The 21,036-nt window shown below is 53.3% G+C and overlaps 2 protein-coding genes across 2 annotated transcripts in view; both read right to left on the minus strand.

Annotated features, from left to right (window-relative positions):
- Positions 1-21,036, minus strand: part of CACNB3 (calcium voltage-gated channel auxiliary subunit beta 3) — a 127,407-nt gene that overhangs the window by 95,518 nt on the left and 10,853 nt on the right. The gene's annotated exons all lie outside the window — the stretch shown is intronic.
- ACVR1B (activin A receptor type 1B) lies at positions 1,587-20,839 on the minus strand. The gene is made up of 9 exons (XM_069879553.1): positions 20,728-20,839; positions 9,130-9,369; positions 8,442-8,690; positions 7,027-7,257; positions 6,631-6,798; positions 5,723-5,879; positions 5,102-5,226; positions 4,069-4,199; positions 1,587-3,302 (listed from the first exon to the last, which is right to left on the minus strand). Exons 1-9 carry the CDS (start codon positions 20,825-20,827, stop codon positions 3,177-3,179), a joined length of 1,527 nt encoding a protein of 508 aa, XP_069735654.1. The 5' UTR covers positions 20,828-20,839; the 3' UTR covers positions 1,587-3,176.

Here is a 21,036-nt window from a genome sequence, read left to right on the forward strand (position 1 = left end):
CCCCTGAGCAAACAGGATTTCCTCCTAACTGAGGACAGGCTGAGTTGGGCTTGGAGAAGGCTCCAAGATCTCATAGTGACCTTCCAGTACCTGAAGGGGCTCCAAGAAAGCTGGGGAGGGGCTGTTCACAAAGGCGTGTGGGGATAGGACGAGGGGCAGTGGGTATAAACTGGAGAGGGGCAGGTTTAGACTGGACATAAGGAGGAATTTCTTCATCATGACAGCGGGGAGGCCCTGGCCCAGGGAAGGTGTGGCTGCCCCAGCCCTGGAGGGGTTCAGGGCCAGGTGGGGCCAGAAGCTGCTCGGTTCCGATCCCTCCCCCTCCTCGCATCAAACCTCCAACGCTTCAAGTGAATAAAACCACCTTTAATCATGTACAGCAGAAAGACGGCCTCGTTTTATATTAAACAAAGATCTCCTATCTTACACGGTATGTACAGTTGCATACGGAAGAGGTAAAGTGTCTAAGTGGCTATTTTACAGTCCATTTCTAATCAAATAGACAAACCCAAACAAATAAAAAGGAGTGGGGAAGTACCAAGAGATCCGTTCCGATGCCGCCGAGATGGCGAGCTCCGTACCTTCTGCATCTCCCTGTTCGCCCTCGAGTATCCGACGTCTCCATTTGGAGCCGCTGCTCACGTCTCTCTCGTCCTGGAGTGCCTGTGGGGTTGGGTTTTCCCACAGCCACCTCGGAGCCGGGCGCGTTCCAGAGCTGGGCAGCAATTCCTATGTTTGCTCCCAGTCGTTAAGCGAGCACTGAGCCTCCCTGGCACGTGTTTGCATGAAAAGTGCTGGAGAAATGCTACATAGTCAGCGTTCCCACCTCGGATTTGACCATTTCACGATGGCATCGCTCTACAAACAAGGCTTATTCCGCGACCCTACTTCCACCTTCTCGCCCTGCCCTCATCCCTTCGGACTCCGCTCCGGTTTGGTTTAGCGCTGAGGCAGATGCGTGTGTGGCTACAGTTGAGGGGCAGGGAGGCAGTGCCAGTTCCACGGCTGGTTGAGCATCCTCGAGATGGGACGAGAGTCAGAAACGGCGCTCGCGGAGGAGCAGGCGGCAGCCGTGCCTACTGGCACGACGAGCTTTCCTACGACAGCTTATTTCAGTTGCTAAGGCTTCCAAACCCCGCATACCAGGACGGGCACCGAAGGGTCTGTAGGGCGAAGCGCCCACCACCTCAGTTTCTAAATGCAGAATTTGGTTAAAGGACGTGCGGTACCGGAGACACACGGCAACCTCTGGCTGAGAGATGGGTTAGAACACGTCGGAAAAGGAGGGAAGAAGCTGTACGTTCACCGAGCGGACACCCCGTGCTGCTCCGACCAGCGTCCCCGTCGAGGACACAAACCGACTCCGAACACGACGCCAACCCCGCGCTCCTCACTTGACACAGAGTCACGGACAAAAGACAGGGAGTGTGGGTGCAGACGGACACACAGACAACGAGAACAGAGTGTTTAGAAAGGAAAATTCACCCCAGAGCAGAGCTGAAACCTCACCTCAGAGCAGGCGCAAGGTTTGAGTAGAAACAGTTCCAGTGTAAATCGAGCTGTGTGCATTTGGTTTGTTTCTTCTCTTTTTGTTTCTTTTTTTTTTTTTGTTGTTGTTTTTGCAGTGATTTCTTTACAAACAAACAGGTCAAGAGGTAATCATTAGCGATTGGATTTCTTCTCTTAGAAAGAATTAACAACATTAAAAAAAGTTAAAATCCAGACCCTCCCATCAAATAATAATAACAATAATAATAATAATAAAAAAAAATAATAATCAAACCCACTCCAGTTAAAAGTTATGGCTTCAGAGTTCTATTCTGTAGATGCCGACCTAACCACCAAGCAACCGGCGCTTCCCAGTGGCAGGACAGGCTCAAAGCCTCAGCTGCTCCCATTCCAGCCGCAGCCACCGCCACAGCGGTGCTGCCGTCACCCCGACGCGGCGTTTAACCAAAGGAAAAAGCCATGCAGTTCCCCCCACCCGTTAACTACAGCCGCTTCCAGATTAGGAGATATTTCTATTATGGATATTAAAAAGATGGATATCGATTTCCAAACCCCACAGCCCGAGCGGCGGGAGGCGCAGAGCGCACCCGAGCCTTGAGATGTCGGTCGAGAGCGCCGGGATGTGGGAACCGCGTTCCTTGAAGGGTCTCCAGCATTTCCCCACAGCACAGTCGCCTTCCAGCCGCACTCCGAGGCATCTCCCCTCCCCAGGGCTCTCCACCCTAGCAAGAACTACAAACCTCAGGGGGCTCAAGACAAAATAAAACCTGGATTCCAGGAGTGAAGTCGCTTCCTCGTAAAAAAAGGGAGGAGGTGGCAGTGAGGCAACCTGCTGGGAAGCTCCTGCAGCCGGCGCGGGGACGGCGAGGCCGCAGCACCCATGGGAGAGCGAAGGACCTGGTTCCAAGCAGCCTGTCCAAGCCAGACAATGCTCACGACTCAACACGGAGAGCACCAGCGCGCACAGCTCAAAACAAGGACACTCTGGATTTTGTTTGCACATGCACGGAAAGCACGAACAAGAGAGGAGTTCGCCGCACGTCTACGGGAGATGAACAGGCACAGGGACACGCGCACCTCGCGCATGCATACACCATCGCGCACACGGACAGCCAGTCGGATTTTCGGGTTCGAATTGTTCAAGCTTAAGAAAAAGGAAGGAAATAGGGTCGTGAAGCTGATGAACTGCTCAGGCTCAGCCTCTCAGAAGGGAGCACCATTTGTTTTGCAAACCACTTTTTTTCCTGCATTAATGTGCCGGTCCCTGGAAAAAATTCCTCAGAGTACGGCAAGAAAACTTTCCCTTTCCCTTCCCGCTCCCGGCACCCCAGCCCCAAACGCTGCCAAGGGCTGCGCCGCGCGCAACTTTACAGGGGTTTCTGTTAAAGAAACAAAGAGTTAACGATCGTGGCTGAGATCCCCTCAGGTTGAGTCCCTCCTCATGTCTTCACGCTGTCAGGAGGTGATCGTAAAAGGTTTCTGATTGTTTCATACCCAAGCAGGGAAGAGAGCGATTCGATAGGCTCCGTCACCCCGCCTAGCAGCCTGCAGGTCACGCTGTCGGGTTGGTAGCAGTAGGTTGGGCAGAAACACGAGGTAGGCCTCCGTCGCACGTCTACTCTAGCATGGCAGCTTCTGTGCAGTTTCCTCCTGCTGGGGCTCAGGGTTTAGATTTTCACATCTTCCTGGACGCTGAGCTGCGAGAGGGTTTTCTTAATGCGGAGGGCGGTGAGCCGAGCCGCTCCGTTGGCGTACCAGCACTCCCGCATCATCTTCCCCATCACCCGTAGTGCCTAGAGGAGAAACAACGGCGGATGTTAGTGCTTTCCTCTCCTCTCCCCAGCCCTACGTAAGTCTCTGCCAACACTGATGCCGCCCCCACACCTCCTAAAATCGGATCTCAACTTACAGTGCTTCCATAGAATCACAAAACGCTTTGGGTTGGAAGGGACCACAAAGGTCATCCATTCCAACTCCCCTGCAGGAGCAGGGACGTCTTCAACCAGATCAGGTTGCTCAGAGCCTCAACCAACCTGACCTTGAATGCCTCCTGGGATGGAGCCTCCACTGCCTCCTTGGCCAACCTGGGCCAGTGTTTCACCACCCTGAGTGTAAAGAGGTCTTCCTTATTCAGTCCAAATCTCTCCTCCCTTAGTTTAAAACCATTCCTCCTCATCCTGTCACAACAGGTCTTGCTTAGAAGTCTGTTTCCAGCTTTCCTGAAGCCCCTTCCAGTATTGGAAGCTGCTCTAAGGTCTCCCCAGAACCTTCACTTCTCCAGGCTGAACAACCCCAAATCTCTCAGCTTGGCCTCATATCAGAGATGCCCCAGCCCTCGGATCATCTCCGTGGCCTCCTCTGGACTTGCTCTGACAGCTCCACATCCCTCCTGTGTTGGGGACTCCAGAACTGGACACAGGCCTCCAGGTGGGGTGTCACCAGCATGGAGCAGAGGGGCAGAATCCCCTCCCTCCCTGCTGGTCCCACGGCTTTGGATGCAGCCCAGGATGCTCACCTCATCAAGGGGGAAGGCATTTACAAGGTGAAAGCAGACCTTACCTCATAGCTTTGCCACCAGTTTGGGATATTAGGCCGTAATTTCTGATCACATACGACCTTCCGCATCTCCTCAATAGAAGGATCGGAGGGTACGAGGTCGTAATATGGCAGCTGATATTCCTCGTGGATACCTGAAAGGCAGAGAAGGGACGATGCAGCTCCTGGGGGAACAGATCATCCCCACAGGCTCGCTGACGGCAGACTGATACCGCTTTGGATGACATGACTCATCGCTGAGATGCGTCAAGGCTTTGCAGTTATTTAGAACAGAAACGGAGAATCTGGGATTTGAGTTTACAAGAAAAATTCAGGGAAATAAAATGCAGCTGCCCAAACTGGAACAGACTCAGCGGGCTGCGATCAGCACCTCCCAGCAGAGGCAGGGCCATCGCATCCCAGCTGAGCCAAAGGCAGAACCGTCAAGTGCATCATGGCTTCACACTCCTGCCCGCAGCCGGAGGGGCCAAAACACTCATTTCTACTGATGGGGGAAGAAACAAAAAGGGGGCCTCCAAGAAAGCTGAGGAGGGACTTTCTCCAAGGGCATGGAGTGACAGGATGAGGGGGAATGGCTTTAAACTGGAAGGGGAAAGATTTAGATTAGACATTAGGAAAAAATTCCTCATGATGAGGGTGGAGAGGCCCTGGCACAGGTTCCCCATCCCTGGAGGGGTTCAAGGCCAGGCTGGATGGGGCTTGGAGTCCCCCGATCCAGTGGGAGGTGTCCCTGCCCATGGCAGGGGTGGAACTGGATGGGCTTTGAGGCCCCTTCCAACTCAAACCATTCTCTGATTCCTTAAAACCCACCCAAGGGAACAGCAGCCACCAGCCAGAGCATTAACCCCCGTTTCCCCAGCTGCTGCAGGTCGCTCTTGTTCAATCCCTCAGCACCAACACACACGGATGCATCTTCACGCAGCCCAGTTGTCCAGGCTCCCCTCAAACCTCACAAGCTCTGATGAACAGGAGCCGCGGAGGCTGGGAAACCCAGGAACAAGCCAAGGTGACAGCTGCGGCACACGAAGGGCGTTACCTCCAGCATTACACCTTCGAGCAATCTCCCAGTAGACCAAGCCCAAGGCGTAGATATCGGCACATTTAAATGAGTCAAAATGCTTCATGTTAATGGTTTCATCCAGGACTTCTGGGGCCATGTATCTGCAGGACAGAAACAGAACAGCACGTTAATTCTGAGAGGAGATTCTCTGGAAGACAGTAAATGGCAAGTCTTCCCACACAGCACGTCTCGGCAGACAAAACTGCTCTGCACAGCCTTAATCACAACAGAACTGGGCCCCACGGTCTATTAGAGGGAATAAAATAACTCAAAAAGAATAGCAAGTTGGGAAAGAGGTAAGAACATCCAAAAGCCCATCAGGCTCCCAACAGCAGGATCCAAAGGGCTTTTGAGAACACTAAGCTTGTTGTCAAGTGTTATGTGAGCTCCCTGGCACTGAGTTCTCGTAGCTGGCCTACAGTTCTCAACCTGACGGCACCTGAAGATGATGAAGGAACTGATGTCCCTCCAACATCCACCCACTGCGAGACACCTGGAAACACCTGAGAACATCACCCATGCTCAACCAGCAGCTCAGATGTTTGCCAGTCATGCTCCAATGCCTTCCAACGTTGGCCAAGCAAACCATTCTCCTACCGTTTGGTTCCGACCCTTTGATTTGGTGCGATGTCAATCGTATCCGTAACAGAGTCGTGCCGGACGGCCAGGCCAAGGTCAGCGATGGCGCACGTGCCATTCTTCTTCACCAGGATGTTCTTGGATTTCAAGTCTCTGTGAGCAATCCCAGGCTTTCCTAACAGAGCGAGACAAAAAAAGGAGCAGGGGTCTGGTGAAATCTTGTTAGTCAAACTGGTGCAGAGGCAGGACCGGATTTCAGGGCGTTAGTTAAACTCAGTGTTGCAACACATTTTCCTGTTTGGATACGCTTCAACGCCAAGAACACAGTGGTGCTGACAGCCTATGGGATGCAAAGGCCCCACGGACGCTTCTGCGGCGCCGCCGATGCAGTAGCATCCAGAGGCCTCAAGAGGGACAAACTCCCTCCTCCCAGGCATTAGACAGAGTTTATAATCCTGCTGCTCACGCTAAGTACCATCGCACCCAAGCAGCACCAGTTTTAATATGAAGATGCTACAGGAAAGCTGGGGAGGGGCTCTTGATTGAGATGAGATCTTAGGCAGAAATGTTTTGCTGTGAGGGTGGGGAGGCCCTGGCCCAGGCTGCCCAGAGCAGGGGTGGCTGCCCCGTCCCTGGAGGGGTTCAAGGCCAGGCTGGATGGGGCTTGGAGCCCCTGATCCAGTGGGAGGTGTCCCTGCCCATGGGGATGGACTGTGGGGCTCCTTCCAACCCAATCCAATTCATTCCAGGATTCTGTGCCGCTACAACTCCCAGGGTCAGCACAAGGCTAATCCACCTGTTTCTGGTCAATGCTGACCAGATGGATCCACGCTGCCCTAGCCAGGGTTTTCCACACAGACCGCTCGACAACTCTGCTTTATTCTCCCCTCAAGAACTCCCAGCATCTTTTCAAACTTTGTTCTTACCCTGAGTTCCCACGATCTCCATGTGCAGGTGGGCCAGCCCGCTGGCAGCAGACAGGGCGAGCTTGATCATCCCCTCGATGGTCACCGTGTACCGATTTAGGTAGTCAAAGAGAGAGCCGTGCTCGTGGTAGTCAGAGACAAGCCACAACTGGGTCCACGTTCCGTTATCTGCAGCAGGAAAGACACTGCTCTCAGACAGGTACAGCGCACGGATATTTGGTACAGCACTTGAACATCAAGCGTTCTCAGAAGCATTCCAATAGGCAGCTACTTGAAAAGCATGCTGACAGCTTTCTGTAACCATTTAATTGCAAATCCAAGTGAAGAAACGCGACTCCCGAGTGCAGACCGCACGCTGGCGAGGTCTCTCCTCTCAGGACCGAGGTGCTTTTTTACCTTTATTATCTGCAGCAATAAATCCCAGGATGTTCTCATGGCGCAACATAACAGTTTGATAGATTTCTGCTTCCCTAAACCAGGACCGCTCCTCACGTGAAGAGAAGATTTTCACTGCTACGTCCCCTCCGCGCCACCTGCCACGCCACACTTCTCCGAATCGGCCTTTCCCAATGATCTCCTGCAGGACAATCGTTCGGGCCACAGTGCGCTGGACAAAAAGCGGCAACCCTAGGGACAAGAAATTGGAGGAATGAATGCCTGTTGCAGCCAGAGAAGCTCACGTAACCCTGGAGTCCAAAGCAGAGCATTGTCAAACGCAAAAGACTCCACATTGGATCACAAGCAGCAGCCTGAGCAAGCCCCGAATCGGCAGACGGTGCCAGCTCCCACGTAGGACGTTTGGCTGCCGGGGCAGCATCTGCCTATTGCTTTGAAGTAGCTCGCAAACCACCAGTGAGGAGGCACAGAGCAGTTGGGGAACTTCTGCTCTCCGCAGATCAAAGTCACTTTAGCCTGAATATGCAGACTGGAACTCGTTGAGGACAGGTTCTGTTGAAGAGCAGTAATCCCAGAGCTTCTCTAAGGAACAGAGTCTTAACATTGCTGCCGCTTCTTATGCAAGCGACAGAGCTCACCCCGGCACAGAAGAGATCTCTGAACAGTTTATACACAGCAGACGTGGTGCTAAAGGTTTATTCCCTGGCCAAATACCTGGTTGTTGTATTCTCTGCCCCTGTGGATTATCCTACAGTTCCTACCTGCTGCAAAATCCAATTTTCAAATCTATCTGCTTCCAGAGTTCAAAGCCATCGATAAAATGACTTCCCTGCCTGTTCTGGGGATGATTTCTTAGTGCGACAAAAGTCAACCCTGGACACCGTTTGCTTTGAAGACACCAGGATTCTTTGGGGTGAAATGAGCTGTGCCAAAGCAGTATTTGCACGCTGTAACATTTTCAGCTGCTGGGATCTTTCCCACTTTCCTACCAGCTTTGAGGCAGGCGATATCCTGCATCATCCTTTGAAAGCCAGCAACCCACAGGTAACAGTTAATGCCTGTTTCCAACCCAAATCCCACTCCAGGGCTAAATTTGAAGTAGATGTAGCTGCTTGGCTTGAGTTCTCCTCTCGCAGCCAAGGAAGAAAGCTACACAAAACTGTTCCCTCACATCAGCAGTTAAGGAGGAGCTGAACTATTGCTCTTCCCTTGCCTGAACACTGACACGAGGCCATGGCTAAGGAGACTCCTGCGTGACTGAATTTGAACCCTGCCCTTCGCATTGCTCATGCCAGGGCAACCCCGACAGGCTGATGAGGCAACCTGCAAAGCTGCGGCAACCAAGAGCCCAGAACAGGCTATTCCATTACAACTACAAAGTTCTCATCCCTCATTTCCAGTCGTTATCTTAATACCTGAGCCAGAGCCGGAGGTGGAGAGATCGTAGACCAGATCTTGCAAGGTCTTATCCTTCGACAGGCACATTTCACAAGAAGGGTCTTCCACGTCCAGCCGCTGGCGGTTGTGGTAGACGCGTTGGTGGTGAAGAAAACCAAAGACTACGATGATCACGACAACAAACAGAAGGAAGACAGGCCCGGCAATCACTGCCACTAGCTCCACAGGACCCCAGCTCGACGGGGGTTCGTTATCCTTCAGGTGTCCTTGAGGGGAAAAGGAGGAATAAAAAGAAATTTAGCTGGCAAACACCGGCTAGAACCTAGAAACAGGACAGTGCCTCAGTTGTAGGATCAGGGATGGAGGCACCTGCTCTCTGAAGGAGGATACCGAGCTGCTGAGTGCAGGTGGGGAAAAAAACACTGAACTTTGGAAGCTTCTCCTGCCCTGAAGTACAACCTCATCATCTGGTGACATTTTGTCAGCCACGGGGCAGGGGGGAATTCAGGCAACTTCACGTTTTAATTTGAAGCAGTCTTATTATTTCCACTTTGGAGATCAAGGAAATAAACCTAGCACTTGAATTCATGCAGCAACAGAAGGGAAGAAGTGAAACCAGGCCGAGAAATCCTTATTCCCAATCCCAAGCAGACAGTTTCTTCCCTCCCTGCTTCCAAGAGATGATTTATTGAGCTTTCTACTCACCACTGGGAACCATTAAATCAATTTTGTTGCAAAAATCAGAGTAGCAGCAGTGAGTATTACGCAGATCTTCTGAGCTCAGACAATAGAAGGGTTTCCCAGCAGGAATCAATTTTGCTTCAGGAATGCAGGTCCGAACGTGATGTTTGACACCATCGAGGTTGAAGACCGAGACCATGCAGGCGCCGTCTGTTTCGCAGGTGGAGTTCGCTTGTTTGCAGTCGGAGCACAAACAGGTCAAAGCTGCAGAAATGGAAACAAAACCACCTCTTTAAAATCCTCGAGACCAAAAGGCTCAAACGAAAGAAAGGTTTCTTCTCTACGTTTACTATTTCAGAGGGAACGGGTAATTTCTAGGCTCAGGAATTAAACGCTGGGAACAGAGCAAGTCATACTCTGATGAGAAGCTCAACATGAGCCAGGAATGAGTGCTCACAGCCCAGAAAGCCAAACGTGTCCTGGGCTGCATCCAAAGCAGTGGGACCACTGTTCTGCTCTGGTAAGACCCCACCTGGAGTCCTGTGTCCAGCTCTGGAGCCCCCAACATAAGGATATGGATCTGTTGGAAGGGGTCCAGAGGAGGCCACAGAGATGATCGGAGGGCTGGAGAACCTCTGCTATGAGGACAGGCTGAGAGAGTTGGGGTTCTCCAGCCTAGAGTCAAGAAGGCTCTGGGGAGACCTTAGAGCAGCTTCCAGGACCGAAAGGGGTTCCAGGAAAGCTTCGAAGGGACTCTTGATCAGGGAGGGCAGGGAGACGACGAGGGGAACAATTCTGAGCTGAAAGAAGGGAGATTGAGATGACATCTTGGGAAGAAACGTCTTCCAGTGAGGGTGGGGAGGCCCTGGCCCAGGCTGCCCAGAGCAGGGGTGGCTGCCCCATCCCTGGAGGGGTTCAAGGCCAGGCTGGATGGGGCTTGGAGCCCCTGAGCCAGTGGGAGGTGTCCCTGCCCATGGCAGGGGGTGGGATGGGCTGTGAGGTCCCTTCCAACCCAACCCATTCCATGGTTCTACGACACTCAGTGTTTCAGACCGGCAAGAACTCCACTGAAACACGAAACAGAGCGTGGACATTGAGAAGCCTTTCCCGGAGACAACTGCCCAGACAGTCTTTTTCCCCGCCCTGACTGCAACCACTAACTGAGACGGCCCAAGTCATCCCTGCCAGCATCCCAACCCAACCTGGGGCCAGAACTCACCCTGAAAACAGTAATTACTCAAACCAACACACTCGATTTCACCTGAGCTGCCTGCCCAGGCTTCCCCAGCTGCGCCCCAGAAGAGCTGCCTGCTTCTGGGCAGCGAGGAACGACCACCCCAGCCTGTGAGAGACAACAAGCGCCTGGCAGATGCCAAACCAAAACCGACTCAAACCAACTCCACCAGCCAAGCGTGCTACACCCAACTTGACTGGTCACTTATTTAGTAACTGCCTTCCTGATCCGAGACACTACCTGGGGTCAAATACATTCCTGGCTTTTTGCCGCTCCGCGAAGAATATTTGGGTAGAGAGCGAAGGAGGAACTCCAAGGCAGATTCCCACATCTTTCCACCTCCCAGCTGTCATTGTGCTTTTCTCAAGCTACCCAAAAAACTGGAAGCAAATCCCCAGGCCTCTCCATCCTTGTGAACAAAGAGCGAACACAACAATGTCAAGGAGAAGGGTGGGGCTTGTTGAGCAGCAGGCAGCACGTTCCACAGCTTCCATCAGATCTCAGCCTCCCTGGAGGGATTCCGGAACATGTACTTACCCGCTGTTGAGAGAGGCTGAAGAAGTGTTTTAAGAGATAAAAGTGCCATGGTTAACTCTTCCCAGCCTGACAGCTGAACCTTCAACGTCTGCTCCTATCTCTACTACCCCTGCGAGCCAGGGACCCACGCGGTTTAAAGGCACAAATGAAAGGCAACGTCAAGACTTAGGTGTCCATGTGTGCGTTCATGTCCCCTTCCTGGGGACAAGGGAACACCGAGCCTTCACATCTTTGCTGGCAACCAGAAGACTTAAGGAGGATCAGCATTCAAGGATGTTCACGGCACTGGAAGAGGCTCTTGCTCTCATCCAGCTCAAGCTTCACAGCAAACAAGCAGGTCCTGATCAACTCTGGGGCAGGTTTAGGAGGAAGATGCCCATTATCCCTTATCACCGGTGTCCTAGGTAAATCAGTCAGGCTAATTGCATCACTGTCCACTTAATTGTCTCTGGACGCTGCTCTTATTTCCTAGCTGTCGTTGTGAGCTGCTTCCCAGCGCGAAGGCGGCTGCAGGATTTCAGGCAGGGGAAATGCAGGCACTGGCGAGTTCTGAACCCCCAGATTCTACGCTGCTGAGGCAGGAGAAAGCCAGTAAAACCCCAGAGAGGTGGTAAGTGAGACACCTTAACAGCACCGCGAGCAAACTTCTTGCTGTGTGCTTGGCACAGGTCACAGAGCTGAAAACAGACAGGGAAGACCCTGCGTCTGAACCGAATCAGAAGGGCTGAGTGCTAAACACTCATTTATGCAGCTTCTAAGGAGAAACTGTACAATGAAAGGAAAAAAAAGAAACACTAATGTTCAACTTGACAAGCAGCGCTGAGCACCGTGTTCCCTCTGTTTGCAGCTGAGCACAGAAAAGACAATTCTGCCGAAAAATACCCACACTCGGAGGACCAAAGGTTAGCTATAATGGAGATTTTCTGCAAACATGAGAAAGGAAAAAGCAGCCAGGGCACGTTCCTACCTTCCAGGAAAGAGTGTTTTAAAGCATCTCCTATATTACTTTATCAAAAACTCAAGGTATGAATTAAAAACATTTAAACCACACACATTTCACCATGCAAGCTCTTTTCAACTTGATTCAGATACAACGAAGCTGAACTTGTTTCCTGTTAAGACTCATTTCTAAGGTCTCAAAGCCAAGATTTAGGCGAGGGCAGCTTTGCTTCCAGAAGCTCAGAAGTAAACAAAACACTTCAGTAAGAAGTTTACAAAACCCTTGAACTATCTGGCCAGGAACTAAGCATCTTCTCGTGAAGGAAAGGAGAGGAGCTGGTTGTATCAGCTCAGTTTCATTTGTAGGATTAAAAAAGGGAAGAAATCAGTTTACCTGTGGGGTAGGACAGCAGAGCCCTGGTGCAGAGTAAGAGGGGTATCAGCACAGAAAGGACACGGAGTCCAGAGACCATGAGGATGATCTGAGGGTTGGAGCATCTTCCATACAAAGACAGGCTGAGAGAGTTGGGGTTGTTCAGCCTGGAGAAGGGAAGGCTCTGGGGAGAACTCAGAGCAGCTTCTAGTATGGAAAGCAGCTCCAGGAAAGCTGGGGAGGGGCTGTTGATCAGGGAAGACAGGGATAGGATGAGGGGGAATGGTTCTGAGCTGAAAGAAGGGAGATTGAGATGAGATCTTTCAGAGAAATGTTTCGCTGTGAGGGTGGGGAGGCCCTGGCCCAGGTTGCCCAGAGCAGGGGTGGCTGCCCCATCCCTGGAGGGGTTCAAGACCAGGTTGGATGGGGCTTGGAGCCCCTGATCCAGTGGGAGGTGTCCCTGCCCATGGCAGGGGTGGGAGTGGGTGGGCTTTGAGGTCCCTTCCAACCCAAACCATTCCAGGATTCTAGGATCTGAGTGAGCGAGCAATTCCTGGCCTGTGTCTGTCTGTCTCTGAAGGACACACAGCTCCCATGGCTACAGCCGTGTTCTCCCTGAGCATCACCTCCCGCCGCCTGCCCGGCTCCCGCAGGTGCCAAGCGTGCCGGGAGGAAAGGCTCGTCTGCACCGGGGAGCTGCCAGCAGAGAGGAGAATTACAGGGCAACCCGCGCAGGGCCGGCATTTCAAGTCTGATTAACCAGAAGGGAAAATTCTTCTCCTATCAGTAACACCAGAAGCTGGGAAAAAAACCAAAACCCCGACTGTTCTTTTCCCTTGGGTCGGGGTCAGAAACCAGACAGGTACAGAGCTCCCTACCTGGCATCTCCCCGGTGCTCCGAGAGGAGCTGGGGATGCCCGGCAGAGCGAAGGGAGACGGGAGTGAATAAAGGCAGTTTTCATGCCAACAGCATTCTTTTTTCATTCAGGAAGAAAAGCTCCTATTGAGTAAAACATATAATCCACTTAATAAAAGAAACCAACCGGGTGAAAGAAAAGAGATGGGGCAAAGGAAAACAAAAGAGCAGTTCACAGAGCTGGGGCAGCAAGTTCCCCTCGCACAGAACACCTGGGGATGAGTCTGCATGAAAGGTGCTCCAGGAGCTGGCAGCAGAGCTTGCTCTATCTGCTCAGCACGCTCGCTCCGACGTCCTGCTCGCAGACAAACCCAGCCCTTTCCAGAAGCTGTTTAAACAAGCCTAGCATTAAGCTGCAGATCCTCGGAATGAAAGCTTTGTTCTCGCTCAAAGAGATGGATCAGGTTGGTATTTATACCGAAGCAAACCCGCGCTGAGACTTAATCCAAGGCAGAGGGCAGGCGGTTGTGGCATCAGTCGCAGGAGTGAGCCAGCCAGATGCCGCTCCTCATCGCTCTTCCTAGAATCCAGAGGGGTCAGGAGGCACTGCTGAAGACAAACTCTCCTCGACCCTTGCCTACCACGGCCCCCCCGAAGTGACCTTCCAAGTCTGTAAGGTCCCCAGCGTGGTTCAGAGAATCCTGGAATAGGCTGGGTTGGAAGGGCCCTCCAAGCCCATCCAGTCCCACCCCGGCCATGGGCAGGGACACCTCCCACTGGATCAGGGGCTCCAAGCCCCATCCAGCCTGGCCTTGAACCCCTCCAGGGATGGGGCAGCCACAACTTCCCAGAGTGACCTGGACGAGCGCCTCACCACTCTCATAATGAAGAATTTCTTCCTAATGTCTAATCTAAATCTTCCCCCTCCAATTTAAAGACATTCCCCCTCATCCTATCACTCCATGCCCTCGGAAAAAGTCCCTCCCCAGCTTTCCTGGAGCTGCTTTCAGTGCTTGAAGCTGCTCTAAGGTCTCCCCGCAGCCTTCTCTTCTCCAGGCTGAACAACCCCAACCAACTCTCTCAGACTGTCCTCATAGCAGAGGTTCTCCAGCCCTGGGATCATCTCCATGGTCTCCTCTGGACCCATTCCAACAGTTCAGGATCCTTCTTACGTTGGGGATTCCAAATCTGGACACAGGACTCCACGTGGGGTCTCACCAGGGTGGAATCGAGGGGCAGAATCCCCTCCCTCACCCTACTGGCCACGCTGCTGCTTTCGATGCAGCCTAACTGGGCGACATCAGAAGGTCTGTGGGTTCCAAGCGGCAGCAGGTTCACTCCCAGCAGGAATCGGGGGCACAGAGCTCTCGCTATCCCTTTGCGTTAACTACAGCAGAGAGGAAAACAAGATAAGGGGCCCTCTTGTCCCAAACTCCCTTGCTAAATGACATGCATTTACAACTGGATCCAAACAAACAGGCGGGGCTGGTGGATCACAGCTCCAGCGAGACGACAGCATCGAGCTCGGACAGGCAAAGCACATTTCTCTTTTTCCCCCAGCCACTCTCTGAGCTCATTTTGCACGTATTTATTCTCTCGCAGGATCGCATGTGTCAAGATGTCTACACAGCCAGACAGGGGCAAGTTTCACAGCAAAAACCTCACAGAATGGTGTCAAACAGCTCTTGGAATACATTTTCCAACGCTCCCGAAGCTGTGCTGTGCATCTTCTCAGGGCTAAACCCTACCTGCTCAGGATGCAGTATTGCGATAACGAACCTGAAGCTGATCACTGGTAATATTGCCAATAACCGCCCCCGTATTTACCAGATAAACAGATTTTTGTAGAGATTGCACGCTGCTGCTCTTTTTCAACAGTTTGGAAGAACAATGATTCCCCTTCGTAAGACTCTGGAGCAGGAGCTGCAATTTATTGTGTCTCTGTACAGCACCTAACTTAATGAGACCCAGTCTGGTCGTGATATTTTAACTCTGCAGCACCATAATGTTAGCAAAAGAAATGAAAAACAATTTGGTCTGTGCCTGTGCTGTTTCTTTAGATGCTGTAATGAAGAAGGACGTGTGTAAACATGCTTGGAAGAAAGAAATACCTTTCTATGTTTTGCCGTGTGCTGAAACAACTAACGAATAACCTTTATCAGAGTGTTTTGCCCCAAAGCAAAGTAGGAATAAACCTCATTCTCTTGTGGCAAGAGAACAGGGGCCTGTACCAAGAGCCCCTTCACGCTCCTCCTCCAACTGTACAACCCTGAGACACTCAAAGCCATTTGATGGAGACCTGAAATACGAAGATTTACTTTCCAATATGTTCACCTCCATCCTTGGTCTACAACTGGGATCCCTACATTCCTCTCTAGGATACATCCAATTCCAAAATGTCTGCTTTGTATGGCACACCAGTATCTTCTCTGTGCCCCAGAGCCACCTCAGCTACACCCACCACCCCCAAAGCCAAGTGTGAGCCCCGTTCTGGACGCTCACGTTGCCCCCGTTTCCTTGAAAAGGAGCTGAGGAAATGAATATGGAATTGCCCTCATGTAGATACAGCACCACCACCTCAAATACGCTTCCTACATGGCGCTGCCCTGTCTTCTCCTGCTTTCAGATCCCAACATCTCTTTTGCTCCTTGCTGGTGCTGATGAAATCTACTGACCCGCTGCTGTAACTGAAACAGAGTTAAAATTAGCTGCAAAGCACCGTGAAAAAAAAAAAAAGCGCTTTCACGCAAGTCAGCCGGCAACTAAAAATTATAGTAGGATATTTAAAGCTGGAAACAAGAATCCCAACTTTTTCAAGCTGGCTGCAGTCCCCTGGCACAGGCTGAACCTGACGTGAACACATCACGGCTGACTAGAAAACATACACTAAATGGAAAAAAAAAAGGCAGGAAGAATGTGTTCTCACTTTTAAAGTGACGAACTTTTCCTGCCTCTACTCCAGGAACACAAAAAGAGATCTCCCAAATGAATTTTAAATAAGCGAATTGACAGGAGTCTCATCATTAATAGGTAAATTAGAAGAAGCCTTGACATTTCTGCTGCTGTTGCTCTCAACTCAGAAAACAGCCATATGGCTCCCAACGCCTGCTCCAGGCTCTGGTCTGACACCTATTTTGTGTTTTAACTTGTGAGGAAACCAGTTCAAAGCCACCAGCGCTGTGGGAGAACATCCTGCAGCCCAGCTGAGAGTCAGGGAGACACAGGGATCGGTACCGATAGATTTCAGGACTTAAACCCAAAGCTGGGTACTCTGGCACAGGTTTTTTCAGTCTAAATAACCAGCTGGTTAATGTGTAGTTTGTGTTCCGACACCCAGCAGTCCACAGGTTACTTCCAGAAAACCCACAGAAAGCAGCAAGCACTAGAAACCAAGCCAAGAGGCTTCAACGTGCAGTGGAGCCCATATTTCTGATGAAAAAAAAAAAAAGAGTCCGTGGGCAAAAGGAAAAGAGACTGAAGGGGCTGCAACAAAAGAAGCATGTGCAGAAGGGTGAGGGAGGGGATTCTGCCCCTCTGCTCCTCTCTTGTGAGACCTTATCTGGAGTATTGTGGCCAGATCTGGAATCCTCAACATAAGGAGGAGATGGAGCTGTTGGAACAGGTCCAGAGGAGGCTGCAAAGATGATCTGAGGGCTGGAGCACCTCCCATACGAGGACAGGCTGAGAGAGTTGGGCTTGTTCAGCCTGGAGAAGAGAAGGCTCCAAGGAGACCTTATAGCAGCTTCCAGTACCTGAAGGGGTTCTGAGAAAGCTGGAGAGGGGCTGTTCACAAAGGCTTTTAGTGACAGCATGAAGGGCAATGGGTATAAACTGGAGAGGGGCAGATTTAGACTAGACAGAAGGAAGAATTTCTTCACCGTGAGAGTGGAGAGGCCCTGGCCCAGGTTGCCCAGGGAAGGTGTGGCTGCCCCAGCCCTGGAGGTGTTCAAGGCCAGGTTGGACGGGGCTTTAATCCCCCTGATCTAGTGGATGTCCCAGCCCATGGCAGGGGGGTTGGAACTGGATGGACTATAAAGTACCCCGCGAGGGCCGACTCCTCCTCAGCCTGCTCCGATAACCACGCCGGCCGTGCAGTGGAGAACATATTTCCATGGGTCAACACCCAGTGAACTTTGCTTGCTGTGAAGAGAATTGACGTTTTACTTCACTCCTTTCGCAACAGCCGTTTCCGCAGCATCCACTCCTGGCAGCGAGCGGCATACCCAGGGCAAAAAAAATCACCCGAGCTGTCTGGCCAAGGAGCTGAAGGAGTTCAAGAATGCTCGTTGGACACTGTTTTTAATTTCCAGTTAGAGAAGTCTTTCTTGGAAAGTTTTAAGATACAACTTGCGGACCACACGGAGTTTGCCTGATTTAACCGGGTAAATATTTTAAGCAGGTGTTAATAATAAAATCTGCTGGCCCGAGCCTGCTCCCCATGGGACTCTCGCTTTATTTCAAGCACGTGATTACCTACAACCTACCTTTCAAACAATGCCTACCTACAACCGATTCATCACCATTGCTGCAGAGGCACCTTTTGTATTTTCTTTCCCTAGTTTTTCAAGGAAGGAGTGCAAGGCAGTGCTTTCTGCTCTCTTTATGGATCCACACAGAGGTTCACAGCTCCCAAGCCACACAGAAAGCAGGATGCTTTTCCAGCCTACCCCAAAATAAGCACAGAATCATAGAATAGTTTGGGTTGGAAGGGACCTTAAAGATCATCCAGCTCCAAGCCCCCCGCCCTGGGCAGGGACATCGCAGGGGCAGCCACATCGTCCCTGGGCAACCTGGGCCAGGGCCTCACTCTCACAGTGAAGAAATTCTTCCTTATACCTAGTCCAAATCTGCCCCTCTCCAGTTTATCCCCACTGCCCCATGTCCTATCACCACAAGCCTTTGTGAACAGCCCCTTCCCAGCTCTCTTGGAGCCCCTGCAGGTACTGGAAGGTCTCTGAGGAGGCATAGCCAGTGCACATCATTGCTGCTCAAGCAGCATCCAAATCCCAGAGCGAAGTCTCTGTTCTCTGCCGTCCAAGCCCCAAGCTCCACAAACACAGCTCCCTCGTGTCCCCAAAGCCAGTCTGAGCTCACACCTTTCACCGGAGAGCACAAACACAACCGTACAGAGCATACCGAGCAGAAACAACAGCCCGATATCAAAGGCACCAAGAGTCAACCGAGCATCCAGCAGATATGCAGCCAACTGGCCCTTTCCTGCTTCTTTACTATTATTTCTTTAAATAAACACCAACAAAATGTGAAGTGAAAGTCTGAGACCAGTGGTGGGATGTCTCACTTGGTCCTGCTTTGCCATTTATCATCAAAAAGCTGAAACACCTTCCTAATTCTACTTTAGGTTCAAACAAAGCCCAGCTGCTCTCCTCTAAAGCACATTCGTATGACCAGGTTCAACAGGACTTGCAAATACACCCCTAACCTACTGCCCTACTGGGGTTTAAAGCAGTTTCTGAAGCTAACAAGTCCAGATCTGCACACACGAAGTTATTACCCTCCGACAGTCGGTTGGGAATACACAAAAGGTGAGAGGATTGGGGAGGAGAAACATATTTCAGCGCGGTTCCTGTTGGAACAGGTACCCACATTACGAAAGCAGCGATCACCCCCGATAGCCACGAGAGAGACGGACGGCACGGCAAAGCCTCGGATGCTGGAGGGGCTGCTGCCACCAGCCCTGCCAAGAGGTTCTGAGATGCTTCCAAGAGGTGCTCTGGGCCCATCCAGCTCCAGGGAAAAGGTCCAACCTCTTTAAGAGCTGAAACCTGTCTTCCCCCAGGAGCGGCAGTGGTTGCAACCCCCCAGGTAAATAAAGAGAATAGAACAGTCAAAACAAAGAGTTTCTCTCACTCGCCTCCCTCCAAACAAATATTTACAGTTGTTACAATCCAGAGGCACAGAGTTTTGGAAAGGTTTCTTATAAAACACCCCAAGAATTCCAAAAGGTGTATATTAAGCACGCACCGCAGTCTCTGGTGCCCGGGGGGCTCCTGATTCCCCCTCCTTGGCTGGGTCAACAGCCCAAGGGAAGAGGCCACAACTCCTGATGAGGCTCACAACATGGTAGCACCTCCCAGCCAGGGCTGAGATGCTCTCCCCATGACGAACCCCTGCTTCCCAGAGCTGCAAAACACCCTGGAGCCCCACTCGTCCAGACCCCCAATACACACAGCCCCCCCGACCCCAGCTCTTCCTCACTCTGGAAAAAGCCCATCCATCTCAGTTTCCTTCGTTATCTCTGCAAAACAAGCTGGAAGGTTCCCAGATCCCTTCTCAGTCAAAGCAAAAGCAAGCGTGTGCCTCCTCGCAGCATCCTCGGGCACGCAGATGGCCCCACTCCTCTGGTCCCCATCCCCACACGCTGCTGCCCCCACCCCGACACACAACAGCCCCCTTCGTGGGCTCCAAATAAGCCCAAGGGTCCCCTTCAAACCACACTCGACCCGCTAGCCAGACTTGGCCCCCTATCCTTGGGGGTCAGTGCTACCCACCCTACACAATGCCCTCCCCTCCACGGATCCCCATCTTGAAGCACCCTCCCTTGCCTGCCCCCTCGAACCCCTCAGGGCCCTCCCTATAGCCTCGGGGGCACCTCACGGCCCCCAAACCCTCTCACACTCCCTTGCCCCCCCAGTCTCATCCCTGGCTTCCCAATCCCCTCCTCCCCCCTGCCCCACAGACACCCCCCAAGGCGACCTTCACCCTGTTCCCCCTCCTCTGGTTCCCCTCATTCCCCCCCCCCCGCCTCCCCTTGGTTCTCCTCATCCCTCCCACCTCCGCTCCCCCCCATCCCCCTGTTCCCTTCTCGATTCCCCCCGAATCGCCCCAACCCACCCTCCCTGTTCACCCCCTGGTGCCCCCCATCTCGATCTCCCTGCTCCCCCTTGATCGCCCCCCCCCGTTTTCCTCCTCACCTCCCCTCCTGTTCCTCCTCTGCTCCCCGTTCCCACCACAATCCCCCTCCTCGTCCCCCCATCATCCTGTCCCCCTTCCCATCCATTGGATTCCCCAATGGATTCCCCTCCATCTCATCCCTACCTGCAACCCCCATTTACCCCCGCGCTCCCATCCCGCCCTCCCCGTTCCCATCGCTCTCTGCACCCCCATTTCCACCCCACCTCGCACCCCCTGTTCCCTGCTCCCCACCCCCCGTTGCTCCCGTTCTCCCCACGCACCCCCCGATCCCCGCAGTCCCCGTTTACCCCGGTTCCCATCCCTACCCGCCCCCCAATTCTCATTCCATTGCCCCCATCCCCTCCCCGTTGCCCCCGTTCCCCCCCCCGCGCCCCCATTTCCATCCCATCCCGCCCCCCCTCGATCCCCGTCACCCCCATTCCCATCTCCATCCGTTCCCCCCGTATCCATCCCACGGCGCGGCCCCCCCCGTTCTCCCCATTTCCATCGCTACCCGTCCCCCGGCTGCCCCCGTTCCCTCATTCCCACCCCCAATCCCCCCCGTTCCTCGGCTTCCCCCGTTCCCCCCCCCGGCCGCCCCCCCACTCCTCGTTCCCCCCCCCCCCCAGCCGCCCCCCGCTCCCCGGTTCCCCCCTCTCCCGTTCCCCCCCCGCTCCCCGGTTCCCCCCTCTCCCGTTCCCCCCCCGTTCCCGTTCCGGGGGGGGGGCGGGGCGCCGCCATGTTGCGCCTCGGCCCCGGCCCCGCACTCACCGCGGGCCCCGCCGATGGCCGCGGCCACGAGCAGCAGCGGGAGGGCGGCGGGCGGCGGGGGGCGGCGGGCGCGGCGCGGCGGGGGGGGCGCGGCGGCCATGGCGAGCGCCGCGGGGCCCGTGGAGAGCGGCCGGCAGCGCGGCGGGGGGGGCGGGGCCGCGCGGGGGCGGCGGGAGGGGCGGGGCGGGGGGAGCGTGAGGTGGGGGGGGGGAGGCGTGAGGGGGGGAGGGGGCGGGGGGAGTGTGCAAGGAGGCGTGTGCAACGGGGAGGGGGGAGGGGGAGTGTGCAAGGAGGAGGGTGCAACGGGGA

Source organism: Phaenicophaeus curvirostris, chromosome 38, assembly GCF_032191515.1.
Source record: "Phaenicophaeus curvirostris isolate KB17595 chromosome 38, BPBGC_Pcur_1.0, whole genome shotgun sequence".
Lineage (NCBI taxonomy): Eukaryota > Metazoa > Chordata > Aves > Cuculiformes > Cuculidae > Phaenicophaeus > Phaenicophaeus curvirostris.